Here is a 17,937-nt window from a genome sequence, read left to right on the forward strand (position 1 = left end):
CATGCAGAGCCCCCCTCTCTCTGAACCCACCCCCATCCTGACGTCATCTCCCGCTGTCCCCACTACACCCTGCTGCCTTGCATTTTCAAGCTGCAGTGCTTCCTTCACATTGGGGTTTTTTGTTTTTGTTTTGTTTTTGCTGAAAATGCCCTTTCTCTAATTTTGCGACACCGTGGTTCTCATACCTGGAGGATTATTGGGACCTGTGTTGTTCTTTTTGAATTATCGACTTCTGCGCCTGCCCCCAGAGATTTGGATTCAGTGTCTGGAGTGAGATCTGGTCTCATTTTCTGTAAGACGACAACGTTGAAATGGATGTTTACAAAGATACAAAATTCTGTATGTCAGTGGTTCTAGAATGCTTCTGTATTAGTTCACACTTTGTTTTATGTTAGACAAATAGGAAAAGAGAGAGAGAGGAGGAGGGAGAGGGAGGGAGCGACTCCTTGGATGTTAGTGGAGATCAGCTGTCATTAGGTCTTATGTCCCCAACTTTGTGACAGTCAGCCCTTCATGCTGTTTCCTTTGGGGTGTCCTCAAAGCACTTTCTGTATAGTCTTTAATAACTGAGTTGAAGTTCCTGGTGCGTGTGTTTGCTTTTATTTTTATTTATTTATTTATTTTAACATCTTTATTGGAGTATAATTGCTTTACAGTGGTGTGTTAGTTTCTGCTTTATAACAAAGTGAATCAGTTATACATATACATATGCTCCCATATCTCTTCCCTCTTGCGTCTCCCTGCTTTTTTCATTAGATTCTAAAGCCATCCAGGGCTAGCGCAGGGCTTATGCGTCTTTTGATTTCCCATGCTTTGCCCAGAGTAGATGCTCCGTACCTTTTTGTTTAGTTATGAGATATTTGAAAGTTTTTAAACTGTAAGAAGTTTTGTAGATGTGAGTAGTTATTAATGTCAATATTCATTTTTCTGGTATATCTACTTTTTGCTTAATTAAAAAAATATTGTTGGAACCCTTTAGGAGAGAAAAAGTGCTTAGAACCTGTTGGAATGACATTTTGCTTGTATTAAGTCTAGCTGTTTCGAAGAACAATGGTCTCTCAGACAATGTACAACAATGTTCAACTGTTCTTCTCCTTGTAATGCAAGAAAAAGCACATAGTTGTCTGTGTCTTTAGGCAGAGATATCTCTGTGGATCTGTGGCAGCATCGACATGTAGATGGTGTGATTTGTTCCTAATTTAGGTCCCTGCAACAGTGATCTTGTTGTTGTTAAATGTGTTTCTTACAAGTTCCGAATGTCAAACGTATTTTTCTTGTATTTGTAGATTCTAAGGCATGTGTACCTTAACGTTCTGTGAGAATCTACTTCATAAGAGATAGAAATGCAGGTTTTTCTTGAGTCTTTAAATACCACAGGAGAGTCTTATTTGTAGTTTTTTATTTTATCATTTTGCAAAGGCAAAAGTAATGTTAAGGGAGAGAAAAGAGCGGCTGCACTATTACCAGCTTGTATGCATTCCTGAAAATTGAGAACGATGTCGTTCCTGGTGAGTTATGAGGACATTTAAGAACTTGCCTTGGCGGGCTTGGGGGTGAACGCTATCCCTCATGGCTTTCTCTTATTCACGTACTTGCCTCCTGGACCAATGCTTGAGGCCCCCAGAGCTGAGACGTTTGGTTCCTTTCAGTGGTGGTTTCAGACCAGCAGCGTCCCCTTGACCCCCTCGCCAGGGATGGTACGGAGCTCCAGATGGAAGAGGGTGCATGCTACAGACTCTCGGGGACCTTCACCAGATCCTCACCCACAGGAGTTTTGGAGAAACTCAGAGCTCTTCTTTTCCACCAGTTACAGGGTCGCCCAAGTCATTAAAATAAGTTTCTCTTTCTCCCAAACCATAGGGTACCCCGTGCTTTCCATTTCTGTGTCTGCATCCCTGTGTCTTCCAGGGCCCCCCCACCCCGCAGGCCTCTCCCCACGCTGGGCGCCAGCGTCCCTGCCGAGTGTAGCACCCAGGTGTGCGTCAGCCCTTCACTTTGAACTTGAGGCTGTCATCTCTGGGAAGACGCCCCGATTTTTGTTTTGTTTCTTTAGTAAACTGGGAGATCTTAATTTTCTGTAACCTTGGTGTTTTTGTCCTGAGACTTTAAATGTAACATCAAATGAAAAATTCAAGTCTGTGTTGCTAATATGAAATTTTAATTTTTCTTTACAGGTCAACTTTGTAGTGTGCCAAGTCTTTGCCTTGCTAGCAGCCATTTGGTTTCGAACTTACCTACATTCAAGCAAAACTAGCTCTTTTATAAGACATGTCGTTGCTACCCTTTTGGGCCTTTATCTTGCACTTTTTTGCTTTGGATGGTAAGTAATTATTTTGATTATATTTAATGAAGACTTTGGACGTCTTTGTAAATTGAGTGTGTAGACGGATACATCATGTAGAGTTTTGTTCTTATAGTTACTAAAAAGTTTTATATTTTTATTTTTAATACAAAAAAAAGAGTGGAGAGTGGGCTCTGTCCCTTCAGTTGGGGTTCAGAGGGCAATTTATTATTATTTATAACTTATGAAAAAGGACAGATGAAGAAAAAGGATATAAAGACATTTTATTCTGCCATGAGTAGCTCTTTCACCTGTTTTGCAGGTCTTTTATGCCAAGACAAATGAACCATTTAAAATAGCTTTTTTCTTTCTGTGCAAGTGGCTTTTAAGAGTCTGGTAAAGCCCATTGATAGAACTCTATTACCATTTTTTAGATTCTGCCGTTAGCCAAAAGAGGTTTCTTGTTTGGTTGGTTTTGGCGGGGAAGAATTATTTAGCATGGAAAGCTGTTATTTATGGCCCTTCAGATGCTGTGTGTATGTGTGTTTCCTTCACTTAGCTCCCTTCTTAATCGTCAGGGCTGTGAAGCAGTACAGAAACGCTGTCACTTCCTGTTCGTCCCAGGTGACGGTGGTTGTATGTGACAGAGGGAATCAGGAGAAGTGCACGGTGTCTCCAGAAACAGCAGAGACGCTCAGTGGGAGGACCCTCTGCTCTATGACTTCTCCCGAATTTTCCCTCTTAAGTGAGAGCTTATGCCGCTTGCTCGTTTGCTATGCTTACACAGTCCCAGAGAAGGCTTTCTAGGTCTGCTGTTGAGCAGACCGTTGCTGGACATGGAAATTCCCTGAGAGGATGGAAATGCGGTCACTTGAGGTTTAGCAGCTTCTGTCGTGGGGTGCAGGCTGTTGGACTTTGACAGTGCCTCTGCATTTGTCCTAGGAGGTTTCCTTTGATTCTTGGGAGGGTTGAAATGTACTGGTATTTCTGAATCTACTTTTTGCCTCCGGCAATTGCACATGTGTCCTAGAAACTCACGAAAAATCCGAGATAATTTATCCAGTCTCTGCCATGTTGCCCTCTGACAGGCCCTGCCAGTGGTGGGTGTGTGCGGAATCCTTGGGGTCTCAGTGGGATCTCTTACATCAGATCTAGGCATGGTTTCTCCACTTCCTTCATAACATCAAATTTATGTCATCAAAGTTTTCTTAGGTTTCTCAGGTGATTCTATTTAAACTTCTTGTGAATCCTGTCCTGGGGGTAGTGTGTGTGTGTGTGTGTGTGTGTGTGTGTGTGTGTGTGTGTGTGTGTGTGTGTGTGTGTGTGTGTGTGTGTTTAGCTTTGTGTTATGGAGCTTTCGAATACAAAAGTACAGAAAGTAATATACTGAGCCCTCCTATATCCATTGTCCAGCTTCAGCGATTATTAAAATTCTGCCGTTCTTCTTTTATTCTTTCCCCAACTTGTTTTTCTGGAGTATTTTCAAGCAGATCCCAGTCGACACATTTCACCCGTACATACTTGGTGTTCAGTGTGTATTTCGGCAGCATATTTTGAGGAGGGGTCGGGGAAGGCTTGCCGTCCAGAGTGGACAGCTCCGGGACACCCTTCACGTTGCAGTCTGTGGACACAGAGTAGAAGACTGAGATGTGAGCTGTGTTTCCTGGGGCCGTGTGACTCGGAGCACCGCCAGAGGGGAGGTCTTTACCGACGGGGTGCTTTCTTGCTGTGAAGGCTTCTCACATGCTTTATCACAGTGTCCCGAGGAACCCACCTTAATGTCAGGTGGTCCTAAGTATTTCAAATTATATGTGATAGCCAGGACTTTTTTTTTTTTTTTTTTTTTTTGCGGTACACGGGCCTGTCACTGCTGTGGCCTCTCCTGCTGCAGAGCACAGGCTCCGGACACGCAGGCTCAGCAGCCATGGCCCACGGGCCCAGCCGCTCCGCGGCATGTGGGATCCTCCCGGACCGGGACACGAACCCGTGTCCCCTGCATCGGCAGGCGGACTCTCAACCACTGTGCTACCAGGGAAGCCCCGGATTTGTTTTTTTTTCAAATAGAGTTCTCTATTCTTTTCTTGGAGGAGAAAATTTTTATATTCCTTTCGTTTGGAAGAGAGTTTGTTTGTGCCTCTGTGCCGGGTGAAAGGTAACTCTGCTAATCGGAATGAGCAGGGAAGTAGCGTATCCTTCTGATTTGCATTTTAGCACTTTGTTTTTTAGGCTCAAAGGTAGTCCTGTTTCCTGTTGATTGTGACTTCTCTTTTGGAAGACATGCTGTGAGTTGTCTAGATATAATTGGCTATTTTACCTACTTGTATTTGGCCTCAGCTTTTTTTTTTTTCCAACCATCATTTATAAGTTTCTATTAACTGAGAATTACTTTATACTTTTATTTTCTTATTTAGCTATATGACAGCAGTGTAGAGTAACAGACTGGAGCTTAGACTCTGAATCCAGACAGACCTGGGTTCCACTCTGGGTGCCTCGGCGGCAGCCGTGTAACTAAACATGTTATTCAGCCTCTTTAGCATCACTTTTCTCATCTGTAAAATGGAACCAGTGATGGTTGTGATGACTAAAAGATGTAATACTTCAGAAAGGGGCTCAGCACAGTAGCCAGCTCCTCGTGAGCAGGGAGGGTTACTCAGGGTCAAGACCGTTATTGTGACTGTGGTCTGTTGGTACCATTGTCCAGTCGGTGGTCCAGATTAGAAATGTTTATGTTTATCCAGTCTCTTCCTCAGTTTATCATACAGTATTAAAGTATGTCTTTCTCTCTAGACTGGAAGGTCTCTGAGGACAGAGACTGTATCCCCTGACTCTTTATTCCCAGTGGCCAGTACTGTGCCTTTCGGAAAATGGACATTCGTAAAGATCAGTGGAACAATCGAAGAGGTGTTTCTCAACCTTTTTAAAACTCTTTTTTTGCTAAAAATAAATTTTTTACCTGCCTTTTGTGTGATTTGAAATTCAACATATGTAAAATGTGATATCTAAAAACAAACTGAAGTTTGGGGATAAAGGATTGTTTTGTTTGAAAGATGGTGATACACAGTCCATGGGGTTCCGCTCCAGCTCACCCTGTGAGGAATCAGCCAGTGGATCAGTTGCCCAGGAGGAAACAACTTGAGTCTCAGTGTCACTTAGGGTACTAACTGGGTATATGTTAGGGCTTTGTTTCCTCAACTCTAAAATGATGAGGGCTGGATTATAATAAACTTCTAAGATACCTTCTTGCTTGCATTTTTACCTCCCTAATAATATTTGAAAGCGTACTGTGTGCCACATAACCCAGCCAGCACTTTTCATGTGTTATCTTTTAATCCTGAAAAGTGCTAGGTAGCTCCTGTGCACTTATTATGCTCATTTTTCTAATAAGGGCAAGTAGAGTAGCTGTGGATGGGAAATTACGAGGAAAGCCACCAGTGCTGTGGTTGAGTGTACAGGCAACCTGATGCTCGTTGTGGAGGCCAGTGAAATAGAGGACAGTGCGGGTCCACTCTGTACAGATAGACTTATATTATCCCAGGAACAAAGGCTTGTACAACTGGCAGAGTGTCACATTGCACTCCAGAAGATCGCCAAGCTTGTCATCTGAATGGCGATGCCCGGGGAGTGGGCGTCTCAAAGTGATAGAGGGAACCACTTCGCTATTTGAAACATAGAACTTTTAGCTTCTAAGTTGTCATATATCCCTCATGTTCCAAGGAAATTTATTCAGTAGGAGAGGAAAGATACTTCCCCAAGAGTCTTCAGAATCTTTTTTCATTTAAGACATTTATCGTTAATGAGTTCTATTCTAATTAATAAAGCCCTTGCAGGTGTCCAGCAGGCCACTTCAGCATTTTCACATGAACTCCGTTAGTGCTGGCAATGAATAGGAGCTGGTAATTAATTTGAAAAGTGTGCGTTTTAGTCATGTTTTCTTAGCTTCTTTCTGTTTCAGTTTATACACAAATATGTTTTTCTGCTGCCTCCTGGTCCTTTGGTTATATAGTAGCATTCCAGGCCAACATTGTTCCCGTGTGTGTGTGTGTGTGTGTGTTAGGCAGAGGAAGAGACAAGTAGACAGACTGACAGACATTCTTTGTACAATGAGTAAAATAAGTTTTTTCTATGGGCCTGCCTTGGAGCCTACTTCTTATTTGTAATATTTCTATGGAAAATGAAAAAAAATTAAGTAGCTTTTCCACATTGGAGGCGCCTGTTATTCTATGATGATTAGGTTAGAAAGTAATTTTAATCATAGCTTAAGATACTTATTGATACTTTTAATTGTATACAATGATTTGAAAAATTTTTCATACATTATTCATGCCATCAAAGGGGAAAGAAAATGGAAATTTTGTGTTTGTGTGTGTGTGCGCACATGTATGCATAATCTTAGGGATAATTTGGGTGGATTTTAAAACCAGAGAACTGAGTCATGTTTTGCCTGAATTTTGTGACATGAATGGATAAGTTAGTTCTCTCATTTAATGGTAGATTTCTACGTTAGAACGTTAGAAGAAACTGTGTCATCTCAGTGAGAACGTTTTGTAGATAGATTACTGCACATTAAGGACTGACTGCATTTGTGTAAGGAAGCTTATTTGACTTGAACCATCGTGTTTTCAGAATAAATAAATTAGGGTGTACCTGCTTTTAAGTGAATTCTAATATTTAGTATTTTTTGCTATTTTGTAAGTAATACTTGAAAAGATAACTGCAGATACAGAGCTGTATTGGCAGAGTTAGTTTGGGTAAGCCAAAAGCTGATGTTCTGTCGGGACTATTCTGAAATCCAGGTTTCTTACTCCTTTTCATCCCTGTTCCTGAGTTACAGAAAAAGCTGTAAACCTTGAGCCTCAGGACCCCATAGAGCTTTCAGGTAGCTGGTAAACGTGGAATACTAGGACCCCAAGTGTGGCTTTATGGGGTTTTGTCTTATTTTTCCAGCTCTTGTGGGGCTTGTGGGATGGGACTCCCTCTCTGGGGTATCCACAGAATTTTAGGCTTTGGAGGTTTGCTCCCTCTTTTTTATCTGGCAGTGTCGTGTGTTATATATAAGCACTTTTTAGCCTAAATTATTTCAGTTTGATGTTTGTGCGTGGGCTCTTCTAACAGTGTTCTTACTTTTCACAGGTATGCCTTACATTTTCTTGTACAAAGTGGAATTTCCTACTGTATCATGATCATAATAGGAGTGGAGAACATGCACAAGTAAGTGTTCGCTTTATTCACATATAATACGTATTCCAACATAATAGAATTGGGTCAAGTAGAATTTTATTACATTAAAATTATTATTTTTAATAATAATTGTTAAAAATTATTGTAAATTGTGATCACTTTTTCAAGAACTGTCATAAATACAAAAATAAAACCCTTGGTGTGCAGCACTCTTCTGCTTACTTAGAGCAGGTTTCTCAGTCTCAGCGCTATTGACAGTTTAGGCTGGATCATTCTTGGGTGCGTGGGACTGGCCTGTGCACTGTAGGATGTTTAGCGGCTTCCCTGGCCCCCGCCCACTAGATGCCAGTAGTACCTCCTCCCCAAGTTGTGACAGCCATGGATGTTCCTAGATATTTTCACAGGTCCCTCGGGGGCATAGCCACCTCCAGGTAAGGACTACTGGCTTGTCTAGGAGTGGCAGCAGTGGAGCGTCGGAGTGAGCCTGACACATTGGAGGGAGATTTAGAAGGTACATTCGGAAGGATTTAGTGATTGATGGGAAAAAGGATATCAGGAGGACTCCAGGTTCCTGGTGTGAACGGTCAGGTAGATGGAAGCACTGTTTTCTGAGTGTAGAGAACCCTGGAGGTGGGGAGCATGTCTAGGGGATAAGCGTTTCAAACAGGTATATAGTCACCTAAAACAGTGCTTCATATGTAGTAAACACTCTGGGTATTTGCTGAATAAGTGCCTGTTGACTTTAGGGTGTCCGTGAGGCAGTTCATCGATGCTGGGGAGCTGGTGTGGAGGTCTGGGCCAGAGATGTTCAATGGAAAGTAGACGTGTGCAGCGCTTACTTGGTTGAACACCAGGGGCCGGGTACCCGCAGATCTTGCTGGCCAATCCCGCTGGGGGTGTTCCGTGATATCGGTGGTGCACTATGTCTCTGAATTCTGACGTACATGTGGCTCCAAGAGTTCTGTACAAGGAATGATGGACTTGTAACTAATCGATTAGCTTTCTTCCAAATCTCATGCTATTTCGCATCTTCCGTGTTTGACTCATGGGTCACCCACTCTGTTTTGACCCAGTGTCTTCCCTCAGTTTCCACTGGTGCCACCTGTATTGATTTCCCCCTCCCTTCTGTACTGCAGTACTCCAGGTTCTTGGTGTTTTGATTTTAATTTTTATAAGAGGAGTAAAATATTTTGATGGTGTATCAAAAAAATATTTTGATGGTATATCAAAAAAAAGCAATTTTTATACCATCATGACCCTATTTATAAAATCTCATACAGATGACAGGTTCAAAGCGATACTGTCTTTAATATCTGAACAAAGGAGCTGTATGTTTTGAATCTGGAAAAAGAAGGAAAATCTGATTAGATTACTGAAAACAGGTAACTTGTGTATCCCTGCGTAAACAAAAGTCTTTTAAATCGAAAGGCTAGTAGATTCATATTTGGTCAAAGGAAATTGTTTCTTTTTCTGAAAGGCAACGGCAGTCTCTGAAGTTAACTTTTAAGGCTTCAGACCCTGTCCAGTATGGCGCCCTTAGCCACATGTGGCCTGTAGATTGAAATTAATTGACATCTAAAGCTCAGTTGTCCAGCCACACTGGCCACATGGCACGTGCTCAATAGCCACAGGTGGCTGGTGGCTACTGTACTGGGCAGTGCAGACAGAGAAGATTTCTGTGGTCATAGAAAATTCTGTTGGAAGGTGCAGCCTTAGAGACACACAGTTGGATACAGTTGATTTTGTTGCTCTTTTACAGTAAGTGATCAGGAGGAAAGTGCTACTTGCATGTATGTTGCCTGTGTTTAGAATTTGACACCATCCGCGGAGCAGGCTATTATAAATGGGTTTGCCATGTTAGTTGCTAGTGTTGGCAATAAGGAGTAGGTGAGTAATTAAGTTAGAAAGTGTGTATTTTAATCTCTTTTAGCTCCCTTCAATTTCAGTTTATACCTATGTGTTTTTCTGTTTGACTTTACTTTTTCCTTTTTGTTTTTTTTCTTGTTATCCGTACATGCTTTCCCCCCCCCTTTTCACTTAGGCCTTTACATTAATTTAAAATGTTTAATGGGTCCAGACTTCAGAATTTCATTCAAATATACTGGATGGGGCTTGTAGCATTACTCTGTTGTCTGAAGTTATTGTTTACGTATAATACAGTTCTGTTTATTTCTTTCAGTCTAGTTTTACATGGTATGTGTAATATGTTTCTTTGAACAACAAGGGTTTAAATCTTTTTAAGTGAAGGATTTGGACTCCCTGAGTATTTAACAGTTTAAAAATTCTTGGATCTCTTTGTTTTATATACTTTGTAAGCTGTTCATAGTGTAGTTTTTGCACTCTCTGTAACAAATCCATTTGTAAATTAAAGTATTTTAATATAAACTTTATTTTTGTAGCTCCCTTTATTTCACACTTATATGTATGCTATTTTATTCTGATCCATAATTAGATAACTTACCATTAAAATTTAATTTATTCTAGAATTCAGTGCTTTTTAATTTACCAGTAAAATTTAATTTATTCTAGAATTCAAAGCTTATTTTCATATAAGCTTTGAAGTTTTTGAGGAAAAAAAATTGAAAACCTCAAGTGTTAGAGGCAAGAAGAAAAAGAGTATTTAGGGGTAGAAGGTCCTATATCTTAGGATGTTGATTCTCCTTAATTTGTCTGGGGAGGATTTAACTTTCACAGATTTGACCAGCGTTTCTGAGAGCAAGGGTTGGCAAACTGTCTGTAAAGGACCAGATAGCAAGTATTTTAGACTCTGCAGGACACACAGCCTCTGTCACGGCTTTTCTCAGTTCTGTCGTTGTGCACAAAGCCAGTATGTGAACAACGAACTTGACCTGTGCTTCCATCAGACTTCCTTTACCAAAAAAGCGGGTGGACCATATACTAAGCACACTCCTGCCACAGGGATTTGAAAAAAGAGAGGCAGGCGGACACACACTCTTCTGCTCGTTTCAAAACTATGAAATAAGGTTTGCCAAGTGGTAATTTTAAACTTGCTATAGCACAAAAAATGGAATAATGGACTTTATTAATGATTCACTTTGGATTACTGTTCTGAAGCAGATGGTTTCTAAAAAGCTGGTTGAAATGTTCGCCGTCTTGGCGTAGCTCTTGCTTGAAAGGGAAGCGAAATAATGCAGGACTCAGGACTTGATGTTTAACACTTAGCACGATAATGAAAAATACCTTATTCAAAAAATTATAAAGGGAATAGTAAAATCACAGTATATAAGAGCGATACACAAACATTCTTTTTATTTCTACATATTGAAATAGTCCAAAAGTGAAATTTGTTAAAAGTTCATTCACAGGAGCATTGAAAAGGATCATATGCTTAGGAATAAATTTATTGAAAGAAATGCAAGACCACTAAACTGAAAATAAAAATCTTTGCTGACAGAAATGAAAGCAGACCTAAAGCATGGAGAGAGACACCACATTCATGGATGGGCAGACTCAGTATTGTTAAGACGGCAGTTCTCTCACAGTTGATCCATAGAGTCAATGCAGTGCCTGTCAAAATTCCAGCAGGCTTTTGGTTGCAAAACTGCCTGTATAAATTCACTAAAATTCATTGAATTGTACACTTAAATTAGGTGAGTTGATGGCACGTAAATTTTACTTCAATAAAGCTATTAAAAAGATTAAAAAAATTGTAAAGGGAGGTGCAAGAAGGCGGATCAGTCTTAAAGTAGCGTGCTTTCTGAGAGTTGGTTCAAGAGTTTTGTATATTTTCTCACTTAGGCAAATTTATAGATGTTCAGATGCATCCACGTTTTCTTGAGTTTAGTTATAAGAATGAAGGTTTAAAAGGAACGTTGAAAACCTGCAGTGCCCTCGAAGGAAGGAAATCTAGGTGTTGAAGGGGGACGTGAAGCTGTCTTCAGATGCTTAAAGGGAGTATATATGCTGTTCTTAGGAATCCTGAGATGGAATTGGTACCTGCTAGGTGAAGTATGAAGATGCACATTTTTGACCCAAGGAAGGATGGCCTCAGTTACAGTGAGATACTTAGGGGAGTAATGTCTTTTGCCTTCATACACCACAAATTCAGTGACGGCAGTCATGTCTTACCGGTTTGGTTTTCTGAATGTAGTACACCACCTTGGAGGTTGTATGGTCCCACTAGGTGTCTACTGAATGAATGAGTGAATGATAACCTGACTTCTGCATGACAGCAAGCCCTTCCAAGTAGCCTCCTAGAGCTCTTGCTTCTGGGTCACGGTCTCTGCCTCCTTCAAAATCCCTGTGCGCCATCTCAGGGCTGCCCCGTGAGAATTTTGTGAACGACCATTGTAGCAGCCCTGATTCTCAGAACCGAGCATCTCCTGGGCTTTGCTTGTATCTCTGTTCCCAGGGAGAGTGGAGTGTAGGGGAGAGACAGAAGGGATGGGAATGGGGGAATGGGTGGAGGGAGAGCCTTTCTCACTTGGTTAGAAGAGGAAGGAGGATAGCGATGCGTTTCAGGTGCTCCCAGCTGGGGCTGGGAGGCATTTTCCCCGGAGAAGGTAGCGCAGTGTGGCTGCGTCCCGTGGTGTTCTGATGGGCTCAATAGGCTTCTGTGGATGGGCGTGAGAACCTAAGTGCCCTTCATGTTAGTTTTGCGTTTTTGCGTTTTTTGTTTTTTAACTTTTCTATGGGGAAGCTTGTTTCGAGTTCCAAAAAACAGTCCCAGATTTTGGAACACGGCACAAGGCAACTGCCCTTGTTTAAATATAAACAGCAGAAATGTGGGATAGTTATTAACATGGGAAGCATGTTAACCTTGAGCCTGATAACCTTGAGAAGTTAAGCAGAAGTATTTTCTTTATAACCTGGCAAGTAATTTTCACCAAAACAAATGACCTAAAGAAAACATGAAAAAGAGGTAGATACATAGAGGAAAACTGCATCTGTGAACGGGTTGCCAAGCTTTGTATGGGATGATATTATAAAAGCTGTAAGAAGGTGATTTTAACCCCACCGTCCCATGGCTCAGCTACCCACCAGTTTGAACAAACACGTTGTGTGCCACAGTGTTTCCAGAAACTCGGAGACAGTGGAGATGTGGTCCTTACCCTCTGATAGGCACCGCTGAGTTGGAGATGTTAAGACAGTCAGTCATGCAACAAGTATTTGTTACGTGATGCTGGGACCCAGTGATGGATAAAAAGACACGCTCCGTCTCTGCAAGACACTTGCTGTCAAACTACCGATCACACTGTGATTACTGTTATAAAAGATGATGCCCTCAGGGCTGAGGAAGCATAAAGGAGTGGCCAGCTTGGAAGGTAGTAAAAAGAAGAAAGTGTATCTACACCAGCCATTTACTATGTGCTCAGCAGAATGAAAGAGTTGGAAACAGAATACAGACGTTTGGTGTTAAATAGACTTATGCTAAAATATATTTTTAAATATTGGGAAATATTAAAAACCATGTTCCTCAGAATCCTCTTGTATTGGTATCAAATTGAGCAGCAGGCCTAGGGCATGAGAGAAGATCAGCTTCCAACTCTGACTTCCCCCCAGGTGGCCTTAGTGGTTCACTGGATGAGTAATAGGGGCAGATATGTATGGGTTTGAATTTAGGTTCTGCTACATTTCATTAGCTCTGGGACCTTAGCCAAGTCACCTTACCTTTCTGAGTCTAAATTGCATTAAGCCGGTGACTCAGCTGAGGAGCATGTGGGTGCCCAGGTGAGCCCAGGTAAGCTTTTGTCTGCATACAGGGTTCGGTTGCCAAGAAGAGGGTTCACATTCTGGGGGAAATGCTTTCAGAGGCCATTCCTGGTCACCGAGTGTTTCGCTGGGTTTTGCTGCCTCTGGCGATGTCACGTCAGAGGTTGCTGTCAGGATTCACGCAGTCGCTGTAATTCATTTTTTCTCCTCCCAGACTATGAACTCCTCGGCAGGGATGCTTTCCTCATTTTATACTACCATTGTTGAGCGTGTGGATGACAGAAGCTCAGGAAGAGAGGTTCTCTGTTCTGTTCTGTTCCGTTGAATGAACGTTTGTAGGCTTTTTTTGCACCTCCTTTTGGTTGGGTGTTTCCGAGCAGATTATATTCATCCGTGCGGCAGGCCTCGAATGGCAAGCTTGATGGGTTGAGTGGCAGTCGGTGGTGTTTCCTGCTCCCTACCTGATTTTCTGCCCCTGACGCTGGCTGTAGAGCAGTGGGCCTGGGCATGGGGGTGAAGTTAGGGAAGGACCAGGCAGTTTTAGCTGCTGTGCTTTTGTCTCAGTCGTCCGTGACCCTGAAGAGCAGGTAGGCCAGGGATCCATTTTCACCTGTCATCTGCCAGTACCACCGAGACTCCTGCAATATGGATATCTGGAAAGAAATAGCGTGAAGAGCTGCTTGAAGTCTACTAGGAAGGAATGAAGATCTCGGAAATGCCGTCTGGCGGGCAGAAGCCTCAAGTCACTTGAAGATTTGTCCTCATGAAGTTAATGAGCAGTAGTTAGTGGCACGGCAGGAACTCTGTGGGGAGAATATTAACTTCACCAAGGACAACCCCATAATCCCATGAGAGGGAATAAAATGTGGCAGGAAGGAAACTGGACTCTTAGACTTTTTCTTTTCCACTCTTGGTGGACCATACTCAAAAGCCTTTCGGGCTTCCCTGGTGGCGCAGTGGTTGAGAGTCCGCCTGCCGATGCAGGGGACACGGGTTCGTGCCCCGGTCCGGGAAGATCCCACATGCCGCGGAGCGGCTGGGTCCGTGAGCCATGGCCGCTGAGCCTGTGCGTCCGGAGCCTGTGCTCCGCAACGGGAGAGGCCACAACAGTGAGAGGCCCTCGTACCGCAAAAAAAAAAAAAAAAGCCCTTCAGTGGCTTGGAATGAAGGTACAGGCCCTTTGGGTATTGCTGTGCTATCCTGAGCTAAGAGCTGGATTTCAACTGGAAAACCGTAAGTAATTCTAAAATTGATTTTTTACATTATCTTATCCTTACAACAGTTGCTGTTTCAGTAATTATTCGTATCCATCACTGTGCAGAGCACATGGATTGACAGCTAATCCTAGCAGCAGCCCTGGAGGTGGGTGCAGTAGATCTGTTTCCCCAGAAGCAGGTTAGTAGGAGGTAAATCTGGGATTAGAGCTGGGTGTGTCTGATTGCACCCAGTACCCAAGCTTTTTGCTTCTGCACTTTATTACTTCTAAGCATTAAGCTTTTTTTTTTTTTTAAGCCTTATGATTAGGAGAATGCATCATTAAATAGAAATACCCTGAATTGATTGAGGAGAGGTAATGGGAGCCAACAGGGTCCTGAACAAAGGCAGGGATTTGTATGTGTTGGTTACGCTTCCTTAGAGCAAAGATGCAGATACTTTTATCCAAAAGGATGCAGTGGCCTTTTGGCATATTGTGCTCGGGAGCTGAGGTTTTTCAATATTCTCAATTCCCATGGGAAGGAAAACCCATTACTTGGTGAGAGGTAGTAGGGTGTCCAGACCGTGCTGGATCCTGAAGAATCTTTAGGACATACCATCATACCATCAAATCCTGCACTCGGGACAGGGTCTGATTCAGATTCCTTTACACCATTAAGGCACTATAGTATCTCTTTGGGAGGTATTTGAATTCTAAGTTGTGTTTCCAGTTGTAAACTGGATCTCTGTTAAGGATCCAGTCATTCTTGAGCCAGGAAGGGAAGCTTTTTTCCTCCTTGGATTAAGGGTTTCTATATGAAGTGGGAGGATTGCGGTAATGTGGGGTTGCTGACAACACGAGCACCCATCCCTTGGTAAATAACGCTGTTACTTTGGGTGTTGCTGTTATATCTGAATATGTTAGCGTAGGAAGAGGTTTGCACAGGTGGGTCATGTAATGGGGCCCTGCCAGGTCAGGTTTGTCTAAAATGCCAGTTTGATAGCTCATTCTCCAAATTAATCAATTGAAAAACAAAAGGGAGTTTTGAAGATATTATCCAATTAGATGACATATCTTTCTTGTTTTGAAAATAACAATTCATATATTAATAAACATAACCAGATAGTTGTAATAATTAAAAATAAGAATATGGGGTGAGAGAGAGTCATGGACATATATATACTAACAAACGTAAGGTAGATAGCTAGTGGGAAGCAGCCGCATGGCACAGGGATATCGGCTCGGTGCTTTGTGACCGCCTGGAGGGGTGGGATAGGGAGGGTGGGAGGGAGGGAGATGCAAGAGGGAAGAGATATGGGAACATATATATATGTATAACTGATTCACTTTGTTATAAAGCAGAAACTAACACACCATTGTAAAGCAATTATACCCCAATAAAGATGTTAAAAAAAAAAAAAGAATATGTACTTCTCATTGGCAAAGTACAAGGACTCACCTTTTCATCTTGGGTACCTCTGGAAACTAATCTTTTACAACAAGATCCTAATCCTTGGGCTTCCCTGGTGGTGCAGTGGTTGAGAGTCCACCTGCCGATGCAGGGGACGCGGGTTCGTGCCCCGGTCCGGGAGGATCCCACATGCCGCGGAGCGGCTGGGCCCGTGAGCCATGGCTGCTGAGCCTGCGCGTCCGGAGCCTGTGCTCCGCAACGGGAGAGGCCACAACAGTGAGAGGCCCGCGTACCGCAAAAAAAAAAAAAAAGAAAAAAAAAAAAGAAAAGATCCTAATCCTTGATAGGATGTTGAAGGAAAAATTAAAACCCATGTAACCGTCTGTTAAAATGATGAACAGAATCATTCATCTATGTGTCATAACACCATGCTATTTACCTAAAATATATGGTCCGTGTTGAAGTTTTGTGAGAGAAAAAGCTTGCATGAATGGTCTCTCTTTTTTTTTTTTTTTTTACTTTTAGGTAAGAAATGAGGGAATTGTTTTGGAAAATTAGGTCTTGCTGAATGCTGAGTCTGCTTGTGGTGTATTGTTATGGTACATTTATAGACTTGACATGGGCAGGTTTTATCTTCACTGTATTAGAAACAGTGTGATTTAATAGGGTGCTTGGACTTGGACTTTGGAGCTTGACTGGTAGAGTGACTTCCATGTTCAGTCACTTTGTTGAGTGCTCTGTATAAATATTCCATTTAACTGTGCCTACAGTCCCGTGTAGGGGTGTCATTATCCACTGTACAGAGAAGGAAACTGTAGTTCCAATATGTGAGGTCACTAGAACCAGTAACAAAACCGGTAACAGTCAGCCCTGGAAGTCTGTGAAGTTAATTTCTGTTGTTAGATTATTGATTTACTGAGATTCTTTTAAAGTTTTTTTGTTTCTTTGTTGTTTTTTTTTTAAGTTGGAGAAACAAAAAGAGATTCTCGCCTGCTTACCAGATAGCATAAACAGCCTGGTTTATTTTCTGAAAAATAGCAAGAATGGAGACATTGTATTGGGACTGGCTTTTCCTTGGTCTTCATTAGAATGTGGTGTTGGGATATTTTTAAAAGGCTTTACCCTTTAGAGAAATATTTGGATACTAGTGATTTTATTCTCTAAATAATCTTCCTTTATTTAAAATTGTTCAGATTTTTACAAGCTCCATGCTTGAGGTTGATATTATTTCAAATACATAATAAATACAGACTTTTAAAAAATTTTTATGAGAGTTGATTTATGATGTTGTAAATACTACTATAAAATAGTGCTTTAGTGACTTCCCTGGTGGCTCAGTGGTTAAGACTTTGTGCTGGGGGCCTGGGTTCAATTCCTGGTCAGGGAACTAGATCCCACATGCATGCTGCAACTAAGAGTTCACCTGCCACAACTAAGGAGCTGGCGAGCCACACGTAAGGAGCCCACGTGTTGCAACTGAGGAGCACGCCTGCCTCAACTAAGACCCAAGAGCAACAAATAAATAAATAAATATTTTTAAAAAATAGTACTTTAAAATACTATTTTAATGTCAGTTGACTAAAAAGAGAATTTTAAAATTCTTTCTGATAAATTAATTTGTGTAGGGGAAAGATACTGACCTTGTCCTACCTGCTGCCGCTGGCTTATTAAACAGAGTCCTTATTTAGAGTAGTTATGGAGAGAGAGACAAAGAGTAACAGGGGAAATATCTGATGACCTGAAAAATGGCCGGGCATTTTGGTGAAAGGATGTTACAGCAAGTGAGCCTGGGCATCTGTTTCTCACAGTGAAAACTGAGCTGTGGCTTAAACTTAGCGAGGCCCAGAAAAGAGATGGGATTGCTCATCTTTTCCTGGCCTGGAGATTAACCTTGGGGTAGTACAGAGTATGTGCCTTACCAAGACTTGCCTTGGGAAGAAGATAACATTTCAGAATGGGCTTGGCACTATTTGCCTTTCAAAGTTTTAAAAAATCTTGTCTAGAACTCATTTTGTTGGAGCATAGTTTCATTTCAAAACATGAGTGAATTTAGAGCTATTATTTAGAATAGTATGCAAAGCATTTTTCCTTAGACATGAGAGCTTTAAAATGTATAGAGAGTGGACTTAAAGACTTGAAAGTAAAATCCAACAAAGAAAATGATAAAAGTTAAGAAATGAATAAGATGAACCCCCTAAA

At 41.8% G+C, this 17,937-nt stretch overlaps 1 protein-coding gene across 2 annotated transcripts in view; it reads left to right on the forward strand.

Moving 5' to 3' along the window:
• The window catches only part of MBOAT2 (membrane bound O-acyltransferase domain containing 2), a 117,501-nt gene that overhangs the window by 38,576 nt on the left and 60,988 nt on the right, over window positions 1-17,937 (forward strand). Inside the window, exons 1-3 of one of the 2 annotated variants that reach the window (XM_067703744.1) lie at window positions 1,433-1,508; window positions 2,175-2,320; window positions 7,412-7,489. In XM_067703744.1, the coding sequence (XP_067559845.1) occupies window positions 1,497-1,508; window positions 2,175-2,320; window positions 7,412-7,489 (236 nt within the window). In that variant the 5' untranslated portion in view covers window positions 1,433-1,496. Of the gene's footprint in view, window positions 1-1,432; window positions 1,509-2,174; window positions 2,321-7,411; window positions 7,490-17,937 lie in introns of those variants that run through there. The other variant, XM_067703743.1, reaches the window with a different exon arrangement.

The sequence above is a fragment of the Pseudorca crassidens genome, chromosome 14 (genome assembly GCF_039906515.1).
Source record: "Pseudorca crassidens isolate mPseCra1 chromosome 14, mPseCra1.hap1, whole genome shotgun sequence".
Taxonomy (NCBI): Eukaryota; Metazoa; Chordata; class Mammalia; order Artiodactyla; family Delphinidae; genus Pseudorca; species Pseudorca crassidens.